We start from the raw sequence: 25,635 nt of genomic DNA, 5'->3' as shown, positions 1-25,635 counted from the left end.
GTTTTTCTTTATGCTAGAATAAATTATGTTTCTATAAAAATAAATAAATAGAAAACATCTTTTCAAAATGCCTCAAGAACCTGTTAACAAAAGCCACATGTTTGGCAGCGCAAAACACGCACACCTCTGTGGAAGAACATTTTTGGATGTTTTAACTCAACTTTCTCCCTGCAAATCCACAATAGTTAAGCGGTGCAACATCAGATTATCTGGGCAGGTCCAAGCTATTTCTTCCTATGGGACGCTGGAACGCAATTTCAAGATTTGAGGCAGCGCTCATTCGGAGAGAGATATCAGTTAGGCCTATATCGCAGCAAGCCATTCAAAAGCCGGGGCTGTGCTATCACAATATAAAGGAGAGGTATGCTCGCACCTGAGATTTCTTCCTTTTTACTCCAAGCTGTCACTGATGAGCTGAACCACAGCGCGGGGTCAGAGACGAGATAAGGCCTACGAACCGGGAAACAATCAGGAGGTGTGGGGCGCATTATAATCGGCTGTACCCGAGCGCTGTTAAAACGGATTAATACACACATGAATAAGAAGAAGCTTAGCAGCTATGCATCAGCGTTGAGCAGAAAGTGATACATATGAGTGAATATGTCAAAGTATTTCAAGTATAATATAGAAGAACACAATTACACACTTTATTTGAATTCATAAAGTCAAAAAAAATTTGTTAACACTGAAATGTGAAGCTTATATTAACTGCAGTTCAAACAATAAATCGTAGGCCTACTTACAAGGAGAAACGTCATTAGATTAAAAATACATTTACTACCCTATTATGTAAAATGATGGTAACACTTTACAATAAGGTTGTCTTTTTTCGTGCATTTACATGAACTATCAATTATATGGCATAAAAGGGTTTGTTCCAGTTCTTGGTTGTGATTGGTCAGTGGTTTGATGCGTTTTATTCATGATAAACCACACTACAGCACCCGACAATTCTGTCTATCACTAAGCACCACCCTTACACTCAAGAACGTAGCTATACGAAACATTCTGTTGCTGTTTTTTTTGGCTTCACCATTCCTATTGTGTGGTTTTCCTTTTTTAAAAGCAATAAGGTATTCAAAGCTATGCTTTATCATAAATAAACTACAAACAACAGCCCTTGCCCCTGACTTATTCACAATACAGCATCCAGCATCCTCCCATACCTTATTGTTTGTTAATTTTAGCATTAACTGATGCATTATTTTAAAACCGACAGTAACCGTGTCAATATTAACAATAAACAAATGAACAAAAAATTTATTGACATCCATTTTTATTTACTTTTTTTAAATAACTTAAGGCTGTGAATTCAAGTTAATATAGGCCTACTGTTTTAATTGAGTAAATGTAAGGAAAAAAACTAATATGAGTGACTAAATAATATTAAGAAATATGATTTGTTAAGTCATTTTGAATTAAATAATTAAAAACTAAATGAAAATTTAAGTTTAGAGAAATTAACCGTCCAATTTTTTATATGTTCCACTCAAAAAATACTTGATTTTATGATGATTAATCATAATGATTAAAGTTAATGAAGCTTTTAATTTTTTGTGATATTTACGACACTGGATTATCTTTTAGAGTGCCTTGACAAGGTTAACAAATAGTGAAAGTGAAGTGAAAGTGACCTATTTGTCAGTTATGGTGAACCATACCTGAAATGTGACCTCTGCATTTAACCCACCCAGTGAGTATTGAACACACGTACAGCAAGTGGTAAACACACGTACACCCGGAGAAGTGGGCAGCTATCAATGCAGCGCCCGGGGAGCAGGTAGGGGTAAGGTGCCTTGCTCAAGGGCACCTCAGTCGTTACCTGCCAGCCCTGGGGATCGAACTGGCAACTTTCTGGTCACGAGTCTAACTCTCTAACCATTAGGCCACGACTGCCCCAAACAGTTTGAAGGACCTTATTGTAAAATTTTACCAATATTATAAAAACAACATTACATATATAATATATTTAGGATATAATATATATCAGTAGCATTCTATAAATATGTATATGTGTTTTTTTATATTTGTTGTAATCTCTTATAACTTCAATAATCATACAAATATACAAAAGCAGGAATAGTAAAAAGGGTTACAGAAATACGTGTTAATTTTATACAAACAATTCAGACACACACTCACATCCTGTTTCAAACAAACACACACATTCGCAACACAAACAGCGTGTCACACTTTTGACACTGGTGTAGCCACAGGCCCCGGACCTTCTGGAAGAAACCCTCTGGACTCACCGGAGTCCACCGTTGGAGCAGACCCGTCCACTTGACTACATACATTCACATGATTGGTTCCTTCAAACTGTCCACTCAATCCAATACCATTACCCTGGCTACCTCCAACCGGCCGGTTGGCCCAGCTAAAACTCTGAGCGCTCTTCTTTAGAGCAGCCAGATGTTTGATGTCCAAAGTGGTGAAGGTTGTAAACTGGACCTGATTCCTCTTGCTTGTGGGAGAATGCAGAGGTTCACTGCAAACAGGTTTGGGAAGAAGAGTAGCCGATCTGAAAGCCATAGGATCACGCCGTAGAGGAAGAGTGTTGGTTCTTCTTCCTAGAGTGGCGGTCCTCTCCTCAGCTACAGCAGCTGGTATGTCCCGTGACTGAATCATTTCTGTGCCTCTGGACCGCTCTGTGCTCTTCTGCATCTGAATGGTTCTTGGCATCTCCACAGCCTTCTGCATCTCCTGCTTACAGGTGGTTGCGATTGGCACCGCTTTACTTTGCTCTGCAGCCGTGCCCACTTGCACCCAGTGATGCTTGTGCTCGGAAGGGGCTTGGCACTGAACGGCCGATTTCTTGCGTGATTTCACATTGTGGGTGGCACAGTTTAGCAGAACAGCTATGATGGCTAAGCACGAGACTCCTACCAGTGCATAGATGCAAACTTCAATGTCTACGAACACGTTGAACATCTGTATCAGATCACTCTCTAAGAGTGGAGGTTCCTGCTTGGGTTTCTCAACTTGAAAGGGAAAGTTCTCCATTCGGTTTCCATAATCCTTTGGACTTCTCGGGCCTACGGTTATGAGAGCTTTGTCTGCGATGGGCTTGGTGATAGGAGTCTTCTCCATGCTGTCCATTGACTTAACTGTGGATACACCACCTTCAATTGCCTCTTGTAGGTTGAACGTGGTTACCAGTTTAATCGCACTTGTGGTGCTCTCATGGATACCAGCAGGCTGAAATGTGTTTGAAGAAGAGGTAAAGATCAGTTTAGATTCACTGTCTTTTTCCTCACCATCAATGGAACGGTCATTCTCCATTCCATCACGAGTCTCTTTCTTGCCAGTCCCTGCAAGCTGCTCGTCCAGTGGGAACTTGACCCGTACTGTGCCTCCTCCCACAGCTAACTTGCTCTTGCGTTTAGATTTCTGACAGGCCTCGCAGATGGCGAGCTCAGCTCTGAGCAGTAGGCCCTGTCCCTCTGCCTCTGCTACAACAACAAAGACCGAACCCTGCATATTTCTTACGGACACTACCCTTGGGTCCAGCGAAGCAATGCTGAGGAAATACCCGCTGGGATCGTACAGATCGAGAGGAGTCCGTGAGCCATCGCTGAACTGTAGCCAGCAGCCAACTACTGCCTCCTGTTACACAAAGTTATACAAATTCAATTATACAGAATAAAAAATGTATCAGGCTCCATGTTGAATGCAGAAGTATAGTAAAAATTCTGAATGCTCAGAATTCTCACTTGAATGAAGCGGAAAAGGTACCTGTCACATTGACAGCTAGCACTGTCTCTCAAGGATACGGCCATGTTATTTTCTTATTAAGTAGCTTGGTGAAGGGATGTTGTACATGACATATCCAAATGCATCAATATTTATGTGTGGGTGTTTTGAAAACTCCATTAGTTAACCACCAGGAGGCAAAGTGTAGAGTATTTACCGCAACAGGCTTTGGCACAATAACCCAGAGCCGTTGGCTAATAGGGTTTGACCAAATGCCACAAAAAGTTGTCCTAAATTCTAGGGTAAAATACATTATGCATAGCCTGAGGAGGGGTTCTTTCAGAGCCCATGAAGAGACAAATGAGGTCTCTCACCGAGTACTAATAACCAGATATTGAAGAGATCATGTCATGGCACTCAGTCTTGGCATGTGCACTGGTAATAAATGAAAGGATTTATGAGCATCACTCCATGTAAGTTATGATGAAGTCATTATTAAAAAGAGACTGATTTGTTTATTTAAATGAGTAAATGCAATAACTGTTAAAAAAAGGTCTTAACAAACTCATGTTGTTCAAAACCTGTATTTGACACTTTATTTTGGGAAACACAAAAGAAGATATTTTGAGAAATGACTCCAAAAAATGGAAGTCAATGGGGGCCAACGTTGTTTGTTTACCAACATTCTTCAAAATATCTTATTTTATAGAAGGAAATTAATACAGGTTTGGAATGACATGAGAGTGAGTACATGACGAAATAATTTTCATTTTCGTCGACCGATCTCTTTAATACTATCATAGCTACATGAATTACCTGTTTAAGGTTGTGCATGGTCTCCTGTGTGGTTGTCTTGGCAACGATGGCTCTGTTGCTTCCTGGGCTGAGCTGGAGGTTCAGCGAAAGACCGGAGACCAGCTGCACCCCCAACTCTGTAATACTGACTTTATCATCCACAACCCGAATCATCCTCTCTCCCAGAACAGAGTCTGACAGCGGGGACATCACCTAAACAACAGCAACAAAAGCCATGGCATAATTTTTCATCCACAAGCTGTATTGTCACTGATATTAACACACTGATCTTAGTACTTTAATGCACAATAGAAATCACACAATGTTTACGCCGCCAGTCATCGTCACCATTACCTGCACAGTAGTGACGCCTGCAGCCCTCCCCGCCAGCACGTTTCCTGCCTGCAATCGTGCCAAGCTCATATCCCCCACTTTCAAAAAATATTGCACCAGCCGCGTCACATCCACCTGCCAATCAGGGCCAAGAAAGTACACCGGAGATGGGCCGCTTGGATCCGGCGAGTCCGCAGTGAAAACTGTAAGCACTCGAATCAAACTGTGCTGATATTGCAGCATGCAGCCTCTGCCTTTCCTCTCATCATCCTCCTCCGTGTCCCAGCTCACTCTAAGAAACATGGAGAGAGAAGATGAACAACTCTTTCTCTCGTGCTCCTGTTCTCAATATACATTTTCTGCAGTGTGCTATTTGAGTAGGCTCAGCAATCTCATCTCTATCGTATAATGAAAGTCTATGCGATGTCATGAGAAACTGCAGGGATATCTCTGTGGAACACACTCTCTAGAATGACACTAACACATTCGAGCAGTTTTAAAGTGGAATGAGATGGTATGAGGTGGAACGTGAAATATAGAAATGTACTGAGCTAGTTGAGCGAATTAAAATTTACATTGAAATCCAAGGCCAGAAAAACTATTCACAACATGTTTTAACTCATTAGAAACAACCAAAATAGTATTTGATCTTTATGAATGAATATCCATTAAATAGGTTTATAGCTTTCTGGCCGAAAATCTTTTTCCTCATCCCTTTCTTTGAGTGTCGTAAAAAAATATATTTTAAGTCCACAAGGGTAAAAAATATATTTTTATCCAGTTTGTGTAGGTGCATAGGTGATAGGGTGTTGTGTTTACAGGATTTGGAATAATTAATGACATTGCATGAGCTAGTAATGCCATATATCTGTAATTGAACCCATAACTACTATACAGAATGAATATCCACTGCTTACTTTGTTATTGACTATTAGATTGGAATTAACATGAATGCTGGTTACTGACCTTTTGTTTCCGTTGACAGGAACCCTCCAGCCTTTAATCTGACTGAGCTCTGGATCAGACATCTCAATCAGCAGTGGGAGTCGAGGCATCCACACACTCATCTCTAGCTGAGCACTGAGGTAACTGTAGGTAAAGTTCACCATGATCTTCACCTTCCCATGCGTCTCCTTACCGTTGACGTACACAGAATCACATCTCTCAGACACCTGTGTGAGGAACGACAATTGTAGGATAACTTGTCATTGAAAATTGCAGTGAAAGCATACGGTGTAATAATAGAAATGGTAGCAAATATTTGTACAAATATAATGTCTGTCAAAAACTTAAATTTCATTGCCATTTTTTAGGCAAATAACAAACAAAAACAGCTAAATAGTCGTTATTCACACATAACTAGAAAGCCAGATTAACCATTACAGAAACCACTACAAAACTACGCTTAGTTTAAGGCAGCTGTGGCACAAACCTTACATTGGATGGTGGTGGTATAAAACATTTGTTAAGCACTGTATATACATTTACACTTTCGGGAAAAGTGCACTTATTGTAACAGCCACTGTTTCCTCTCAACTCTCATTCTCAGAAATAGTTGAACCTCTGAAGGCAGGTCTGTACTTATAAAAATCTTTCCAAGAAAGAGGAGGAAAAAAACTCTTACTCTTGTTCAAGTCAGTTCATTTATTTATGAGGAGGATGTCAGAGTGTGTATGCGTGTGTGTGTGTGTGTGTGTGTGTGTGTGTGTGTGTATGCGTGAGAGCGAAAGAGAGAGAGAGAGAAGTTGTGTGTCATCCTCTAAAGGATGCAGTATACGGAGAATCCTTAACTTAGAATTAAACGAGACGTCCTTTGTAGTTCATACTGGCAGAAAAGGAAACAGGAAGTACCACATTGCTATGACAACACATTGCACTCGTAAACTATTAAAATGATTTACACATGATTTTAAGAGGTAAAACGTTGGTAACTTTCTACCCTAAACAATGCCAAAAGAGTTAAACAAATATGATTTTCTTTGCCTCACTGTTTTAAAACGCTTAAAAATCACTTAACCCTTGTAAACCTAATTAATACATCTGCCTGCTAGGATTAAAAAAGTGTGACACAAATTGTAAACTGTTAACAAATTAAACACCACATATTTTATTAAATGTGCATTTATTCAAAACAGACGTTGGCTGACGCAAAGAATTGTGGGTTATCTCTAGCAGCAAAGGATACACCTCATGTGTACTCTGAATAAATACCAATGTGGAATATAGTTCACAAGAATTCAATGTGTAATTTAAGGATCTATTGACCGAAATGCAATATAACAAACATACCTATGTCTTCAGAGGTGTATAAAGACCTTACTTAATGAAGCACTATGTTTTTATTACCTTAGAATGAGCTTTTCATATCTCCATAAACCACGGGACCCCTTGCAGGGAATTCCCCATGTTGTGCATGTAATTATTGACAGCAGACGTTAATATAAATTATTTTTTTATGATGAAAAAGATTATAGAAATATTAATAGTAACAGTGAATTCCAATAATTCATCATATAAAATACAAAATAAATCCTAAAATATAGAGTCCCCTAGAGTTGATGAAGTAAAATCTCTAACAGTCACTCTCCCATCACTAGGATGTGATGGTCATCCGTGGTGCCTTTCCTGACCCCCTCTGTCTGTTTTAACAGACATGTCATTCAGAGGCAGACAAAAATTGCTAATACAAATAGGACAGAGTGTGAGATTGCTAAGGCTGGCCAAATCGGCCTGACCTTGACATACATTACCTTCAGCACATCCTGGTCTGAAGACCTACAGCGAGAAGAGTTGGTGATGTCTGTGATTGAGCCATCAGCCTCCACTCCCAAAACCTTCACAGGCACAGAGACCTTCTTTCCAGTCAGCACGGCCGTATTAAGGAGCTCCGTATCCTGCGTGAGGAGGATAATCACTGTGGTACAGCATGTACACACTCAAGTCAACATGTAACATCAATCCTATTTACTTTAGATATTGAATGTTCCTGATGATTCACTGGTGCAAGCTATTCAAGAACCCGCACCAATAACTAAAAACAAGCATTCCCATCATCTAATAAGCTTTTAAAATGGAAGTCTCTGTTCCGCAGTCAAAGCTTAAACCAGGCCAAAATGTCACTGCAACTGCAGCGGACGAGATGTGCTCCGCATCTGCCAAACTCGGTTGGAGTTTAATACCGTTTAATGATTATCTTACAGTGTGCCGCGCTCATGACAAATACGTTTGGATGATTAGGTTTGAGTGTAGATTTAACTTCCAAACCAAACAGATGCCAGCGAAGATCCTCCAGGCGACAACATAACAGATGCTGACTGGGATATGAAAAGTTACAGACAGAATTCCAGGACAGGGTCACGCTGTGAAACAGTCAATCTCTGTAAATGAGATCAGCTGGATGTATAATGGGGGCTTAATGTGAATTGTCACTACCTTTTTGGTTTGGCTCACTAAAGTGCAATTAAAGCTGTATCGTGGAATATATTTGAATGGCTGATGGTTGACTTGTAATAAAGAGCTGGCTTTATTTGAAAAAAGTAAAACAGATCAGGTCTCTAGACAATTTACACACGCGTGAAACATGTGTAAGGGTTTTCGCTTTACCTTTATAGTCAAAACTATTTACAGGACACTGAAATTGCATTGGGTTTTGAAATGTCCGTCGAGACAACTATACAAACCTCAACCTCACATAACCTTAAAAAAAGTAAGGTGTTTCATGCATTCTGACATATTTACAATGTTAAACGTGCTGTCTTCTCATGCTTGACATGGTCAACTTGTCAAAAAACGAGTTGGACGTATGATGTAGTATTTCTGTGCTCGATACACTCCCCCAGTGTTCGTACAGGTTTCGGAAAGGTTTTTTCAAACATGAAAAATCGTAACGTAACAACTTTTCTTAGTCCCTTATTGGACAATTGTACCGGAAAAGCACACAATGCTGCCCACGCATCAACCAAGGAGAGCCGGAGAAGGAGACGATGTTGGACATGAACTGCACCTGGTAAGTGAAACTGTCTGTGTTTTCTTGGCAATGTGTTTGCACGTGCTTAAGTCCCCCCCCCCACGCACACACGCACGTGTTCTCGGAAATAATCGTACAGCTGTATCTGTCTTTTATAAATGTGATCAAACTAGAGACTCTACGGATATTTGAAGGATGCAATACTATTCTGTAATTACTCAAGATTAACTTGAGATATGCGGAAGCTCTGTAGGTTATGGGGCACTTCAAAAAAAAAAGTTTATCAATAACGTTTTTGAATGTATCTAATGTTGTGCTCCATGGACCAAAACAACAGCATATGTTTGAATTGTATTTGTTATCACAACACAAAAACAAATATTAACAGATAGCTAACCGTGATCAAAGGCGCGATGCCCACATAGTCTCTCTGGATAGTGTAGATCCTCATGGTCCCTTCATCCCGGATCATGTTTCCAGGCAACTCCAGTCGCCACGTGACCATCTGGCTCTCTAACTGGTCACTCTGCTCCTCTGTTTCAAAGTCCAGCTGCAGGACCTCTAGAAGACCTCTATAAATCAAACATCTGGAGTCACATCTCAATCTACATAACAAGTGAAACGAGTCTGACTCCACTACAAACCGTGTTATCAGAGAGATATACTGAGTCAATGAGGACAACGTGAAATAATTGACCGGCAGAGAGGAAGTTTCCATTCCACTTTAGTAGCATTAAAGCACTCTGCATTCAGATGAGCATCTCAGTAAGTTCATGCAGGAGCACGGACGCTCCATAATTCTGCTCACATTCTGCCTTTCTGCTGGAATTTGCTTCAATAAAGTGCTCTTACATTACTAACAAAAAATCAAACGCTTTTGCAATTTCTAATGGCTCTTGCTTTTATACGTACGTGGCACCTAGAAGCACTCACGAAAATGGCAGTTTTAAAAAGCGTGGATTCTGCATGGGTTTAAGATTTGCTCAGTGGGTGAAGAAGGGCACATCTATTGGGATTTGACAGTCCCCAAATCGTCTCATAATGCATTGTCTTAAATGAGGAAGGCATAATGTAGATGCACCATGGGTCCAGTGGCTGATCCTGTTCACGTCATCACTGCGCTGTTGTGTATTTCTCAACGTACTGAAGTTTTCTCTATTCAGCTTTTCAAGGGTTAATGTAGTAGCTAAGACTAGAGATCTCTGCTCTAATCTTGTTCCGCACGTGCCGGTCTTTTAAGCTGGTCAAAACATGCTGATGCACTGGAGATGATTACAGATAAATGGGTCATCGCTGCGACATGTGAAGAAAAACATCTATGAAGGAGAGACTTTTTTTTTAAGGGGAGATGGTTGTGCTTTCAAAGCACGGATGTTTCACCTCACAATTCTTAGAAGAAATCAAGGTGCTTTGAAAACGTTTCTGTTCATTGAAATCAAATCAAATATTGACCTAACAATTATTAACTAAAGGAAAATGTTAAATGTTGCCTCAGAAATAAACTGAAATAAGTTTAAAAAACTAAAATTATAATAATAAACAAAAACTAAAATAAAACAAAAATATAAAGTAATTAATATTATATAGCAACATACAACTTATAAATTATAAAATGACAAAAGCATATAAAAGAATTGCTTAAACTTTAATTAAAATTAAACCTAAAAATAAAAGCTAATTTTAAATAATAATAAAACTGAAATCAAAACTATAATTACTCTTGAAGAAATCAAAACATAATTGATAAAATATATAAAGCATAGGAGGTTTAAAATGAATAAGGATTGTATAGGTAAAATAATCTGGATTTGGGAAAAAATGTTTGTTTGAGTTCAATTGATCAAAATCAGCCTGGTTATTAAAATTCTTCCAAATATCTTTCTCTATGTTCATCAGAACAAAGAAACTACTCTAATGTGAGTGAGTTCATTTTTGGTTGAAGTATTTCTTTAAGCAAAAGTTAAAATTCTTTTGTTCAACCACTTTCAACCAGAAATTAGACTTTATTTGTCCCAATAGACAACACTCCTATCTAGTAAACTATGCATCATTCACCATGTAGGACATACAGTAATAAATAGTCGAACAAGTAGCTACTGTGCTTTCATTCATTTTCTAAAGCGCATTTGATTGGACAAGACCTTTGACGAGAGGTGTAGCAAGATTTTTTGAGCGCATGTGCGAGACTGTCAGTTTTGAACAGTTATATCTTCTAAATGCAAATTTTTTCGGTGCTTAGGAGCATATCAGTTTATTGAAGTTCTTAAGGCTAACTATTTTTAATAAAAGAAAAAAAAAACGTTCACTTTGATTTCAGTAAGTCTTTAATATGGAAATTTTATAAATGATAAACTGAAATGATTTTACTCAATACTGAGGTCTTATTGCTTCAGAAACAAACAAAAGACAATGGAGTGTCAGTACATTTACAAGATACTAACGTAGCACTTTTACCCAAAGCATATAGAACAATAAAATAAAACAAACAGATTTGTTCCCATTACAGAAATAAACTAAGAAGATGAGCCATAATCTGCATTGGTAATGACAGCCCAACGCCATAGGCAGCAAACAAGAGCCAATGAGACCAATAGAAATGTGACACCCAGATGGAAGATCTTATTAACAAGATGCTTGCGGTTTTTGAGGCGTATTTGAATGAGATCCAAAAACACTCAAAACTCTTTATTTGAAAAGCAAGCGGATCTCCGAGACGCAGAGGGATAATATGAACTCATTCTTCCCTACTCAATATGAGCTCATTTTTCTTAATAACAGCGGAGGAGATGTGAGGTTACCAGCAACTGAAGTGATGGAATAATATCACATTTTCATGAAGTTATTTCCACTTGCTTCTGTTTGGATACCTACCTTATGAAACAGATTTGCACCATTAATCATGAAATCACCCAGCTCATAGACTAGAGAGTTTTTCCTGTATTTAATAAGTAACCGAGCAGGGTAAATACGGTTAACCTGGACCCTTTTAACCAGAAAAAGATGGTCCTTAACTTTAATTCAAAAAGCCATCCTGGCAAAAGGGGAAACAGGTTGTCTGAACATCTGTTACTGCCTGAACAATGGGGGAAAATAAATTAGAAAGTTGTTTTTTCCCTCAAAAAATAATTTTGCAATCTGTCACTTAATTCTCACAGTTTCAGAGGAACAGACCACAGCTGGCAATGTGCAAGGGCACAGAAACACTTAGAAAATGTGAGCCAGCAATAGACTGTGGTTTAGTAGTTTTCTGAGAACAATGAGGACTTGCCTTTTGCTAGTTAATGTGCTTTTCTTCTGGCAGGTCACAAAAATGGTTTGGGCATCACTTCCTCTCCCGGGTTCCAGAGTGATGTCCCATAGGTTGGCATCACTGGGTCTAGCTCGGCTGAATGATATACCTTTTCTTGCCGTGGCTCTGTGAAAGAAACAAACACACAACATCAAAGAAAAGTCAACAGTCCATTCATTGAGTCTCTACAGTCATTAAAATACAACAAACCTATTATAGCTGAAATCATGAGATCCAATCTGATTGGCTGGTTGGTGGGATTGGATGAGTTTAACATTTCTAGATAATGTATGGGGCTGATACAAAGAGCACGTTTGAGGAAGAATTGATCATTAGATTCGCTCGATTTTGTGCCATCAAATCTTTGAAAGAAGCTGTAAACTGGATCAGACTGACTATATGTGAAACTAGACAAATCACAGTCTTATGTGCATGTAAAATGTAAGCAGCAAGCAGTGCCTGCAGCTGCCTCCAGGCAATTTTAAAAGAAAAAAAACACGCATTAAAGATGTTAGAAAACAAAGCTGAATGTTTTGCTTGTGAGCAGGTTCGTAATAGACGTTGACCTGTTCGTTTGAGGTGGAAAAGGTTAACATTTTCTCTATTGGACCGGATATCGACTCCAGTCCAGGGTCAAGAAATAATGATATTAACAATAACTGTGACATTCAGTACCATGATTATTCATAGCGGGATAGTTTTAGAGATATGATAATGCTGTAAATAATTCAGTGCCAGTATGAAGTTGGCAATTCGACATAGGCGGTGATATAATATTTTGCCTCAAGGGCCACAATGGTTACAAGCAATCTCTTTGCCTTCCTACACTCATATTTTGAGTGCGATTTATTGGCCAAAAAAGCGAACAAAAACAAAATTTTTAAATAGTGAATTATTTTGGCCACAATAATTGTGTGGTGAAAATCCGATGTTGTGACAGCTCTAATAAAAAACAAAGTATCTGCACTGAATTTTAATTTGATCAGATTCTAGAGCAAGAACATATGGTGAATATGTATCACTAATGAAGGTCGTGTTACTGAAATGTTCCATTTAATAAAGTTAAGTTAGGTACTTTAGCAAGCACAAATGTGGAATTCTTTTTAATCTATATATACAGTATATATATATATATGTACAAAAATAACTGTTTAGGTTCTGTAAAGGTAAATCCACCCTTTTGTGCAAGCTCTTTAGTCACAGTAGCATTTTTAATGCTGAACTACTGTTGTAACCATGAATATTCTTGAACAAGAAACCACAATAAGCATCATTTTAATAATAAAGCATTTCATTGTGTTTTATTGCTTACAGTCCCTAATTCAAAATAAGTTTTCATGGTTGAATGTTATGCTTTGAAAACTTCGAGACTTCTGAGAGAATGTGCCAGCTCAAATTTACAAAAATTGAAAAATTAAGACTGTTTAGTTTGTTATTTGCTTAATAAATGATTTTTTTTAAACTAAGCTTTGATAGATTCGTAATTATTTGTGTTTTATCTTTATTATGACTGTGTAAGCACTTATATATATATATATATATATATATATATATAAGTTTACTGAATTCACAGTTTCACTTGCCGATTTGAAACCTTGACTTAGTCTCTGTAGACAGTCTACTGTGCTATTGGTCATTTAACAATGTTGTGTTTATCAAGGGGGGTGAGCAAGTGAGAAGCTCAGGAGAAATCATACGGTCTCATTCGGCTACCATGCACAACAACATGTCCACCATTCACTCCTAACACCGAGCCAAATGCTTCTTTTCTTCTCTTTATTCTGTCTCTTGGGTTTATCCACCAGGCAGACAGTTCGTCTGTCCCTCCTCTTCACTGATGGGACTTAGAGACCATGGAATTTTGCCACGTGAGCATCTCCCAGAAGTCTCTGGAACTCCGGCCAGAGACGAAACGGGTCACAGCGGAAAAAGCAGAATGAGCACAACTGACAGCATCGTGACACACCGCATTATCCTCTCTCTCCCTCTCATTCTGTCTCTCTTTCACTCCATTTCACACCACACACTTCAATTCTGCCACAAAAACAACAGATTTTCATGCTGCCGATCTCAAATGTGATTCATTAGTGGCAAGCGCGTCGAGCCGCTGTGCAGTAAAAAGACAAATACAGATGTGCATTTAATGATTATTTCCCAGAATGCTTTGGGTGAGGTAAAGACACATGTGCCTCTTTATTTGGTACTAACGGATTAGTTCAAGCAAAAATGAAAATTCTGTCATCATCAACTCACCCTTAAGCTGTTTCTAAACCCACAAGGTAATTTTTCCACCAAAGCTTTCCAACTTGAAGAAGGATGCTCCATAAAATTAACAAAAGTAATAGTCTATAAACTCATGCACTTGTATATTCAAAGATTTCTGTAAAAATAGCTTTTGAATGCAATTAAGATAAATTTTTCTATACATTTTTTGTTTTTTAAAACAGGCCTGATTATTTAATCTCATCGACCCAAAGTGAGCTTCTTAAAGTTGAATCATTGTGACTAATAAACGAAAAATATAGTGCACTGTTTTGTTGTATGGACAATTTTTCATTTCGCTTTTTGAAGCTCCAGTCATAGTAATTGCGTGAATAAAGGAACCGATTTCTCCTTTTGTGTTCTACAAGAGAAAGACCGGCATAAAACCACATAAAAAGGACTTAATTTTTATTAATCACCCTGAATAAATGTTATCAATTTATTGTTGCATGTGGATCTCTGGGATAGTGCTTGTCTATCAACCCCAGTGACTCAAGTGAAAGAGCTGATCACACTCTAATCTTGACCCACTTTACATTATCCATATCTTCAGGGCAGACATGCAATTTTGCTAGACAAGCGATGCCCTCGGTAGCATAACGCCATGTTTTAATTTCAAGAAAACAGAGAAACAAGGAATGCAGAGAGTGAAATAATGAAATAAGAGACAGAAAATTGTAATAAGAAAAAAAGACATAAAGAGAAACGGAAAGAGAGAATAAACAGAGTCTGTGGGTTTGTGCTGTATTGGTCTGCTAGCGGGGGAAACACTGTATGCATGAGTGGCAAAAGAATTCAGCCAAATCTATAATGAGAATCTTGATGGAATAAATCTCTGACACAAAATCAAAGATAGAAGAATATTGATGTGAGGCATATGGTTCTGCCTGCAAGATGAAATATGAAACAGAATAGAATGTCAGAATACCTTTAAACCCATTTAAAACTATATAAATCTATTTTAATCAAAGGTTTAAAAGTGATATAATGTAACATGTTTAGAATTAACCTTGTGAGTGTTCTCAGAATAGAATGGATGCAAAGTAAAGTTTTTTGTCAGTTTTGGTGCAGCAAATGCAACAGCGTATTATATGCGGTGTAAATGAAAGCATGCCTGAAATCACAGTATCTTCACAAATGAATTATTTTTCATTTATGTATAATTTATATAACTTGCTGAAAAGCAGGGTTTTAAAAAAGTTAGTCGGTTCAGCCCATGTATGAGCTAAATAATTTACTTCAAAAAATCTTCCATCTCAATGTCACTTGTGAATTATACATTTTGTATATTTTTATTCAATTTAATTCAGATTTGGCGTTTTATTCCAATCCCACAAACCCTCTGCGCGAACATCCAGAGTTTTCCTTCCCTCCTGTTGTAAAGGACAAGGCACTTCATAACCACCTGTAATGTTTAGTAGATGTGTGAGCTACTATATGTCCTCCAGGCATACTTCAGATGAAATGCCTGAGACAGATTAAAAAGAGAGCACATCTCTGAAGGGTTAACGCCTTCACTAATTTCCAATCAGCGTGTGGATTATCCATCATAACCTCAGGGGTCTGAACTCAATCTTGGAGAGAGTAGTGAAGTGGGGCAGAGATTTTACCCGGGATAAAATCAATCTCTTTGGGATACCAGCCTTTGCTTCACTTTGCCGCCAACACCTAAAGTGAATGTCCATTTGATCCAGGGCCAGAGGCAAAGTAAACCATATCAGAGCTGAATGAAGTGCTGCGTGGATATGGGGGCCTCAGCTGGTATGGCGAGGCGCAGTTCCTGCTCAGATGTATATTTCAGTATCGGAAATAGCGGTGCTCAACTTTTCCAAAATCAGTACACACACAAATCCTATTCTCAAATCAGTCTAACTGTATTCTCAAAAGAGGACTAAACCCCTTCATGAGAGATCTAGGAATATACACAATAACCCCCTTCCAAATAATCTTTATTTAACTATATTCAGGGATTATGGCAAGTGGGTCACAATATGGGTCAGTAAACAGTGCACCTCATCAGTTCTGTGTGAATCATTTTCAAGTGCCTTTGAAACAAATGTAAACAAACTTTGATAAATAACAACTTTGTCTGCACAAAAAGAACAGTACCTTTAGTCAAACATGCTAATAAAACCAATTTTACTCAGTTAGGAGTTCTGCCCCCGTTGCTGTGGGTTGAGACTTATAAAAACAGATTGCTCTGTGTGTTTTTGCACGATAGAGCTCTGTGTAATATGTTCATTTCTGCCTAAAGGACTCGAGTAGTTATTAGGTATTTGTTTTCTTGCTCCATTAAGTTGATGCATTATTTATGGGGAGGGAAGCCACGCAAACAAAAAAATGTTAGGAAATGAATGCTGCCAAATAATTTCCCCATTATTTTTCTATTTATGGAAGAGTGCTTTTGAAAATCCTCCGGTGAATTGAGCCGGTGCAGGGTTATTACATTTCGGTAATCTGTACACCGTGTGGGACCATTACGTTCTCTCGGCTATAAAGTGTCGCACCTAGTGTCACATAGTTGGTTAAATTTCCACTAAGCTTCTTGGGCATTTGACACATTTCTTGGCTTAATGACAGAGTTCTTTTCCAAATGGGCGTTTCCCAATATTCCACCGCTTTATCTTATTTTGGCCTGACCCAAAGTCTCTTCCAGGAAAACAGTGAGCATTTGTTCTGAAATCTTCTGACAAAACAGTATAATCCTGAACAGAGTAAATCCTAATTTTCAACATTGCATTATGTGTATGGATATTTTGCAAGCTTTTAGAACACAGCATGTGAAAATATGTCCTTAAAGCCAGGTAAAAAAAATAAAACATTTATTTCAAATGCGATCACTCTTATTAAGCCAACAGGTTAATAAAAGTTAATTGTAAGAAATCCTACCTGAGTATGAAATGTTCAACCGGTGATGTACCTGACAGGAACACGTAGAAGGTGGCTGTGTCTGTGGTCTTCAACGGCCTCGAGGAGGTCTGGATAATGACGGCACCCCCCAGGCGCAAACGCATAAATGTGGGGTTTCCTGGAGGGGAACGAAGGAGGTTCACAGTTCCAATTCTCTTCATGGTGGAACCTGAGAACTGGCGTCCCGGTTCGTCCTGCTGTTGAACACTCCTCGGCTTACTCTCTTGAGGGACACACTGACCATTAGGACTGAGTCTAGACATGTAATAAATCTCAGCAACATTGCCTCTCTGATCGCTTCTGTGCTCCCAGTTAGATCGACCACCTCCAGGGCTGAACCACGCTGGCTCAGGTTTTAGGTGCACCAAGCAGTAACCGCCATCTGCAGGAATCGAGCAGTTACCCGTGACCTCCCTGGTTTCCCAGAAGGCATATGCCGTAATGCAAATATGTCCTCCTTCGCCTGGCATGTTCTGCATAGGCCCGAATTCGCTCACATCGCCCCTGTTGCCAGTTGCATAAAAGAGCAGGTATATCACAGGTGTAGCTGATCGAATCTGACGAGCTAGTGTAAACGGTCGGATCCTGGGGCCGGTGTAGATCATATGCGGTGGTATAGACTGTTCCAAAGACATGGGACCATAGCTGACATTTATGGCTGGCTGGCCACTCAGTCCGGTGAGGATAAAAGCTTGTCTTTGGACCGTCAGGCTGGACTTGTCGATCGTGTCCTGACTGATGTCTCTGAGGAGGAGGTGGCCTGCATTGATGATCTGATAGTTCACAGTTGGATGAACAGAGAGAGGAGACCTCGTGTCTTCTGACAACTCCACAACCTTCATTCCTTAACACAATGGATGGAATATAATTAGTATTGTGCAACAAATATTAAATATTGCAATGTTATTGTTAGTAGGCAACTTTAAAAAGACCTGCGATATATTTAACTCATTTAAATTAAAATGCGAGAATGTATTTCTTCATCACATTGTACACATTGTGTGGTTGAACACATTTGAGATGAATCTGTATTATAAACCGATGAAAATAACATCCTTCAGTCAAAAGCTCCATAAAACCAAAGGTTACTTTCACAGAACATTTAGCTTGGTAAATATGCAATCAAATAGATTTTATCATATTCTCAACAGCTATACTTCACGGCCCATGCTATTACTATAGAGCAGACGTGCGTTCCCAAGAAGTCATTTGCTATGCAGTGTTCCATTCCGATTCACAGCCCGAGCAAAAAAATAATGATTGGTCTAAAGCTGTCAGCCCAAACCCATCATTCTGTCGCTGTTTGGACCTCTCGCCGATGTGCTAGTCTAAAATCTTTTCAAAAATCATTTCCATAGATGTCAAGCCACAAAACCGTGCACTCCTATAGCAAAAAACACGACATTCTGAATGATTTTGTATAAAGCAACACAGAGGGAGGCAAAAATAGTCAACATCACTCTGATCAGGTGTTCAGTGTCTGGACAAGCAGCTTGTCAAATCACTCATCTGGGAGAGATGCTTAACCTTTACCTTCTGACAGGCAGGGGCTGTACACTGCCTTCTGATTGCTAAAGTGCAGCATTAAAAGCCGAAGGTTGATCCTGACATGTTGGGCGTTTCTGAAGAAGTTTGTCAAAAGCAGGTTTGCGTGACATGCTGATACATGCCTGATGTGATAGCTATTCCTAATAAAAAGCTTTATAGTGGAGCAAAAACAAATCGCAGCCATTTGAGTAACATTATATTTGTTTGCATTCACTAATGCAACCTGCACCAATATACAAATAAAAAGAGCAAAGTTAAGAGAGTGAGAACACAACAAGACTTTAAAGCATTTATTTTTCATTGAACTGCATTGTGTTTTACCACTTCAGAATTGACCAGTGCTAAAAGACAAAATTCCATTGTACATCAAGTTTATTGGTTGATAAAATAAAACTTCTTAAATGAGAAGGTAGTTACTGACAAATGTATTTTATTTTATTATTTAAGTTTATGGCTGCACATTTACGTTCCCCAGCTTTACTGTTACACAGATTACCACTGTCCATCAACCCTAATGACCATTAATCCATGTGATGAATTGTCCTACTGACATTACATTGATTTTAAAGACAGTATAGCAGGCAAAAAACTATATTTGAATCTCAGTTTAGAGTTTTAATGTGTTAAAGTAGGTTAATGGATAAGCCTGAGGGTAAAAATGGACTAGTGTCATTCCAGTGTCTGAGAACATTAGGCCAAACGTGACTGAGTTTATTCAGCTCAAAGCAGGACTGCACTCATTGATTTATGGCTGGTCCATTGTGTGTAATTCCTCAATGGTCACTTTATGGCACTATGTAACCCCACATAAATTCTCAAATTAGGAGATATAAATGCCTCTCCTCCTGTTACAACATTACAAGTAATTTCATTTCATCTTAAAACAGTCCATTTAAACTTAGCCTATACATATAAAAATATTGAAAGTTAACAATAAAGTTAAGTTAATTAAATTGTTCATTCAAATGCATTTTGTAATAAAATCTATAGATTACTTTTACAAAAAGTTATTTAAGAACCAAACACCGCAATGTAATGTTTCTAAGTGCACTTAAAATAAAATTGCAGTTTTGACAGCTCACTAGGTTTTGAAAGTTCATTTTTATACTAGAAACTAACAACGTTACCAGCATAAAGAAATGATTCGTTTGAGAGGAGGGTCTTACCTTCTGCATAAGGCAGACACAACGCTATAACCATCAGCAGCATTGTGCTCATCTGTACAAACTTTTCGAAAAACTGGAGCTTAAAGGAGTTTATTCCTCTGATACATTGCCAAGAAATCGAAAAATCCAAAGCAAAAACAGTAAAAATACACTCTTGTTGACTTCTATGACAGGAAAAAATTCAATGAGATTGAATGGCGTCTTGTTCCGTCGGAAAAGTGAAATTGTGCGCATCTCTGATCTAGCGCGCAAACGCTTGGATTGCACAGGCGTAATCCTCTGCACATTAAATACATTCAGTGTTGTGCTGAAGCTCGCCCTGCTCCCTGCTTCACGTGGACGGATTAACAGCGATATTGACGTGTGCGAACCATCAGCTTCTAGGATGACCCTTTAACCAAAAGCACAGATTTGTTTTGCTTGTTCATTAAAGATGACAAATGAAAAAGTGTGTGAATATGTAACTAATAAGTTATAATAATTACCGCATTCAAACGGAAAATACGGAAAGAAAGAAGTGGAAGTAATATTGTATTAACTACACTTTATGGCCAGATGGTTGTTATGGAACTTTGTACAAAACACTTGAACTTAAATGTCATGTACAGAAGCAGCTCTAAAGCGTCCTCTGTTGATGGCCAAACAATCATGACAAACGATATACCTACTAAAGGTAACTTAGTATAAGACTGAACGGATGCCAATTAATAACAGTTTGAAATGTTCATTAAAAATTAAGAAAATACTGTGTAAATGTGCCTAATGTTGTGTTTGTAAATATGATTCTTCCCAAACATAACTCATGACATGCAATACAATTCCCAATACAATATACTGCTTTACCCTTTACATTCAAAGTCATTGTGAAGGATTTCACTTTGTGATTTCTGACTATAGAACAACTTAATAAATAGAATCATCAATCTTCTGTCAGTCAGAATGCACACTGTGACCCGTACCTTTGCCACTCTATAGTGCTTGCTGACGTCTTTCTGACGAAGCATGGTTTATGTTCTGATAAGTCCCACAAATTTCTCTACAAGGACACACAGGACCAATCTTTAATACACAGACTTAATCTAACGGCTGCACATTTCAAATACCGTATCAAAAGGTTTTAAAAGTGCTTGCTCTAATGTAAAATAAACAAAAACTATTCTTCAGTTTCTCATCCTCAAGTTGTTCCAAATCTCTATGAATTGTCTTTGTTCTGATGAACACAGAGAAAGATATTTGGAAGAATGCTTGTAACCAAACAGTTCTTGGCACCATTGATGGTAGAAAAAATGGCTTTACTCATGTATTTGTTCTGTTGAACACAAAATAAGTTATTTTAAAGAATGTAGGAAAGCAAACCCTTCTGGGGCACTACTATGGTAGTCAATGGCGGCCAAAAACGATTTGGTCACAAGCAATATCAGCTGCATGACAACAGTGCCCCTGTTTTATATATCTAGAATGTACATAAATGTACAGTATATGTATATAATGTATATATGAGGAAAAGTGTTTGTAAACAAGCTTTTTAGACTATACAACGTGTGATATTGTTAAGATCTCTTCTGGAACTCTAAAGGCACGGGTACCCGTGGTCTATTTTCAGGACAACAAAGTTATGCAGAAAATCCATTTGCTTTCATTTCTATCTAGAAGAAACTATTGAGATATCATTTGTCACTTTCCTTTTCGTGCATGTACTGTACAAAAGCAGAATTAGAGAAAATGTTTAGATTAAGTCCAGCACATTGAACTACTGGGCAATGCTGTCTCTGATTGAAATTTCATGCCAACCGATTGCGTGCAGGTATTTCAGCTGGTTTTCCAAATCAACAGGAGCCTAAGCTGGAAACAAACGCAAGAGCTTTGGAAAATGAATTTCTCCATGGCCTAGTTTACATAGCATCATCATATCTGTCCCATCTGCTCAGATGTCCAGATGTTAGCAGTGTTAGATGGCCCACCGTGAACTGTGATCCTCAAAAGTGAATGGCAGCTTAGTAGCAATAATATGAAATGGTGGTCAGTAGATGGATCCGCTAGTGATTTTGACCCATTTCGACAACCTATCTAGAATTTTGTTCCACGTCAGCACAGTGCATTGCATTTGTGGCGCATGGGCTGCAAAACATTTTCCCTGCCAGATCATGCAATGATGGGTTGCCACAGTAACACGCAATGACAGTAAACCTACTTAGAAAATGAAATGTACCATACTGACCATGTGTATCTCAATCTTACTCGGCCCATGACTGACTTGATGTTGCTAAATGATTAGACCACCCTTCACATATAAATCAAAATCCAACATGTCACTATCAATACACAGTGTAATGAGTAACATTTGCTCTATTTACATTAAAAAGTATGAGCTACATAAAGACAGATGGGGCAGAATTTGGTTTAAAAACAGACCAACCCTTTCAGGGAAGGTAAGCAGAATATTGATGATCATGTGTGCTATACTAATACGTTTTAATTTAGTAATTGCCCACATTCAATATACAAGATATGAAGATAATAAATTAAAACAGGAAAATTATCAAATACATTGTATTATTCATTGTATAAATTCCTCTTTAATTTCCTAAAAAAGTAGTTTATCCAAAAATAAAGAATGTCCACAAGTGTTTTTCTCATACACACTAGACTATGGAAACTACGGTCACAAATTACATTCATTGTATGGACAAAAGCAGCCAAAACATGTTTTCCTTTACAGCAAGAGAGAAACTGACTTTGAGCATAACATCAGAGTGAATTATTTTTTGCTGTTTTTCTGGGTAACCTATGCCATTAAAAGCACCAAAGGTGGGTGATTTAGGTAAAAACATTAAAACAAGGCAAAAGCTTTATGTAAATGTATGTCTTCAAATGCATAATATTATTTACTCCTCTATAAATGTAAAATAAATAAATACTCCAAAAATAAACAATTTAGAATAAAGAAAGCTTTTTTCCATACACTGTGAGTGAATGGGAACTAATGAAAACTCCGGTCACCATTTACCTTCATAGTGTGAAAAATGCAATCTGAACATAGTATTGTGTCCAACGCAAGAAAGAAATTCATACAGTTTGATAACCACATCTGAGTAAAATATTATTTTGGGGGTGTGAACTAACCTTTTGAAAGCATCCAAGGTGGTGGATTTAGCAGAAAGCATTGAACGAAGACAGTAAACAAAGCAATAGCTTTGTCTCAATCTATGTATGAAAATGCCTGGTATTATACATGGTATACATACCAATCTAAGTTTAAAAAACACTGTAAGTGGATGGGGACTAGGGAAAGCTCTTGTCACTTTCTGTGTATGATAAAACAGCTTGAACATGCTTTTGTGTCCGAGGCAAGATAGAAGATCATACAGTTAAAGAAGTAAGGTGTGAAAAATGCCTTTTTATTTTTGGGTAAGCAATCCCATAAAAGCATCCCAAGGTGGCTGATTTAGCTGAACAAACACTTGACTAAACAAAGCAATAGCTATACGTCAATTTGTGTATTGGAAACCCTCGAAATAGTAGGCAGGGAGGGTTTGTGAGCCTCAAATGTTGGCGTCAAAACCTCTGTGACGTTGATCTATGGATAAAGTTGAGCAGAGGCGCTCTCTCTAAGTGTGAACTGAATTTCTATACAGGTGATGAATGAATGCGCTCTGCAGTGCGTGTCATGGATGTATATCACTCTGCTCCCTACAGGATGGAGAGATAAGTTACTGCTAACCTGCAATGGCGTTCTACACCTCCCCTCGGGGTCAGTTATTCTATTCTTCCCAACATGGAGGTCAGTCCTACGTATTACCATTCAAACCTTATGTGGCATGCGGCAGGTGCCTAGTTTCTGAGTAGAGGAGAAAGTCTATGATAACAGGTAGCAATGGGCATTATCGGCACAGAAAGCCTGAAGCACTGCTTTTACAGTTAGAAGTGTACTGTACCACCATTCAATATTAATAGCCGGTGTCAATACAGACACTGGGGTTCATATAAGGAGACTCTTGGCAGGTGCAGGATTCAGCTTACAAATACTGCACAGTCAAAACATATTCACGAAGATGATTACAAATGTGCGCAATTGTATCTGACCCTTCCAATGAGCAACCTACTACTGCTGAACATACCTCTGTCATTCAGGGGTCAGCAAGACACATTTTTAAAAAAGGAGCTGCTTTACAGCTTCTGAAATATTCACGAAAGGAGCAAGAAGATGAATAGGCTCCCGTGTCCCCGCTCAGGGCTCTTGTTAAAAGAAGGCGTTGATCGAGAGGTCAAAGCCGGACAGAAATTTAAACATCCATTGGCCCAGGGCCCCCCGGGATCATTACAGCTCATTCGTGAATGTAAGGAGAGCCGAGCCGAGCCAAGAGCGAAAGAAGCCAACCGCGGTGATATACGAGCATAATCATTTCTCGCTCTGCCTTTTTTTTCTCTGGGCAGGGCTGGTCCACACTTCATCGTCTTCAGTGCATTTCAGCACGGCCTGTTTGCGGAGACTTCTACACGTGCTCTTACAAGGGATAGTTTGCCCATTGAACTAAACAAACCAAGTTGTAAAAGGTTGATATAAATAGACAAGATGTTTTCAGATGCCATAAGATTGTTTTGAAAAAACATAAAATGAAGTCAATGAGCGACCACAGTGAAATTTAGTCATTATGCATAAAAGACTGATCTGGGCTAAAAGACTAATCTGGGCATCAATCTGAACGTGGGCTAAAGATTTTGGGTTTAGAAGAACTGGAATATAGCACAAGGTTTGGTTTTTGAGCTTAATAAAACCTTTCTACTTTTGCATTCAATTTATGTGACAATTGTTTCTTTTTAACTCATCTTGTTTTTTGACAAAAGTTTTAGTTGTTGAACTAGTCTAGACCATCTGAGCAACATCATGGGGAGGACGCCCAGGAACCAAATCACAATAATGTGCTTTCCTTCTTTAAAGCCACATACCAAAAAAGCCAACAACAAACAATTTTGCCACTTGCTTGTATGCATTAAAAGTGATAACGCAGCACAATACGTTACTGACAGAACAAAGCTTTTTATCCACAAGAGACATTAAAAAAATATTAGTTGGACTTGCCAGTAAGGATTTGTCCCTGCTATTAGCGATTTGTGCCTTTGCAACATTTTCAAAACAAAGTATTTTTATTTGTCATTTGCTTTATTAAACATTTATTAGCAAAACGTATTATTCACAATCACGTAGCCTACAGCATATGCTAGCAAGAGCACGTAAGTTATTAGGATACAGCGTATGTAACGTAACTACGTAAACTAATTTTACCTTTACTTTTCAACTCAAGCTACTGTAGCAAGATAACGTTAACATTTATAGTATTACAGTAACATGTAGTGTCAATAAGTACTAACCTTATATTGGGTTAAGCTTTGAAACAATTGTTTATATACAAATGACTCACCTAACGATGGTTGAAGAGCAACATGCGTTGAGAAATTAAGGTCACTACTGCCATCTTCAGGGCTTCGCGTGAGTTGCAGGGAACTGATTTGGCATAAAAACTCAAAGCGACGCCTTGAAAAATATCACGTTTATTGTCATAGAAAATGCTTATTTTACACAGGTCTACACATGCACATCCACACAATAATCCATTTCAATAAATACAGACCAGCGATTTTTTTTCTCTTTAATTCACAGAGCTAGCACAGAA

At 38.3% G+C, this 25,635-nt stretch overlaps 1 protein-coding gene across 1 annotated transcript; it reads right to left on the bottom strand.

Moving 5' to 3' along the window:
* Positions 1 to 632: 632 nt before the first annotated feature.
* Positions 633 to 25,447, bottom strand: LOC306911388 (transmembrane protein 132D). Its single transcript, XM_079486690.1, has 9 exons — positions 25,384 to 25,447; positions 17,229 to 18,093; positions 12,057 to 12,203; positions 9,186 to 9,360; positions 7,572 to 7,715; positions 5,788 to 5,993; positions 4,843 to 5,113; positions 4,510 to 4,701; positions 633 to 3,606 (listed from the first exon to the last, which is right to left on the bottom strand). The coding sequence occupies exons 2-9, from the start codon at positions 18,089 to 18,091 to the stop codon at positions 2,188 to 2,190; spliced, it is 3,417 nt and encodes a 1,138-aa protein (XP_079342816.1). The 5' UTR covers positions 18,092 to 18,093; positions 25,384 to 25,447; the 3' UTR covers positions 633 to 2,187.
* Between the last annotated feature and the right edge of the window lie 188 nt (positions 25,448 to 25,635).

This window comes from Barbatula barbatula, assembly GCF_947034865.1.
Source record: "Barbatula barbatula genome assembly, chromosome: 22".
NCBI classification, from domain to species: domain Eukaryota; kingdom Metazoa; phylum Chordata; class Actinopteri; order Cypriniformes; family Nemacheilidae; genus Barbatula; species Barbatula barbatula.
This window is presented reverse-complemented; position numbering and strand designations above follow the sequence as displayed.

Excerpts from the sequence above, each read along its gene's own strand:
- LOC306911388 (XM_079486690.1), bottom strand. The coding sequence starts at position 18,091 with ATGAAGGTTGTGGAGTTGTCAGAAGACACGAGGTCTCCTCTCTCTGTT. Across the intron at positions 12,204-17,228 it reads GTTGAACATTTCATACTCAG|AGCCACGGCAAGAAAAGGTA; the intron begins GTAGGATTTCTT and ends TTTCTTTCACAG. Across the intron at positions 7,716-9,185 it reads GCATCGCGCCTTTGATCACG|GATACGGAGCTCCTTAATAC; the intron begins GTTAGCTATCTG and ends CTCCTCACGCAG.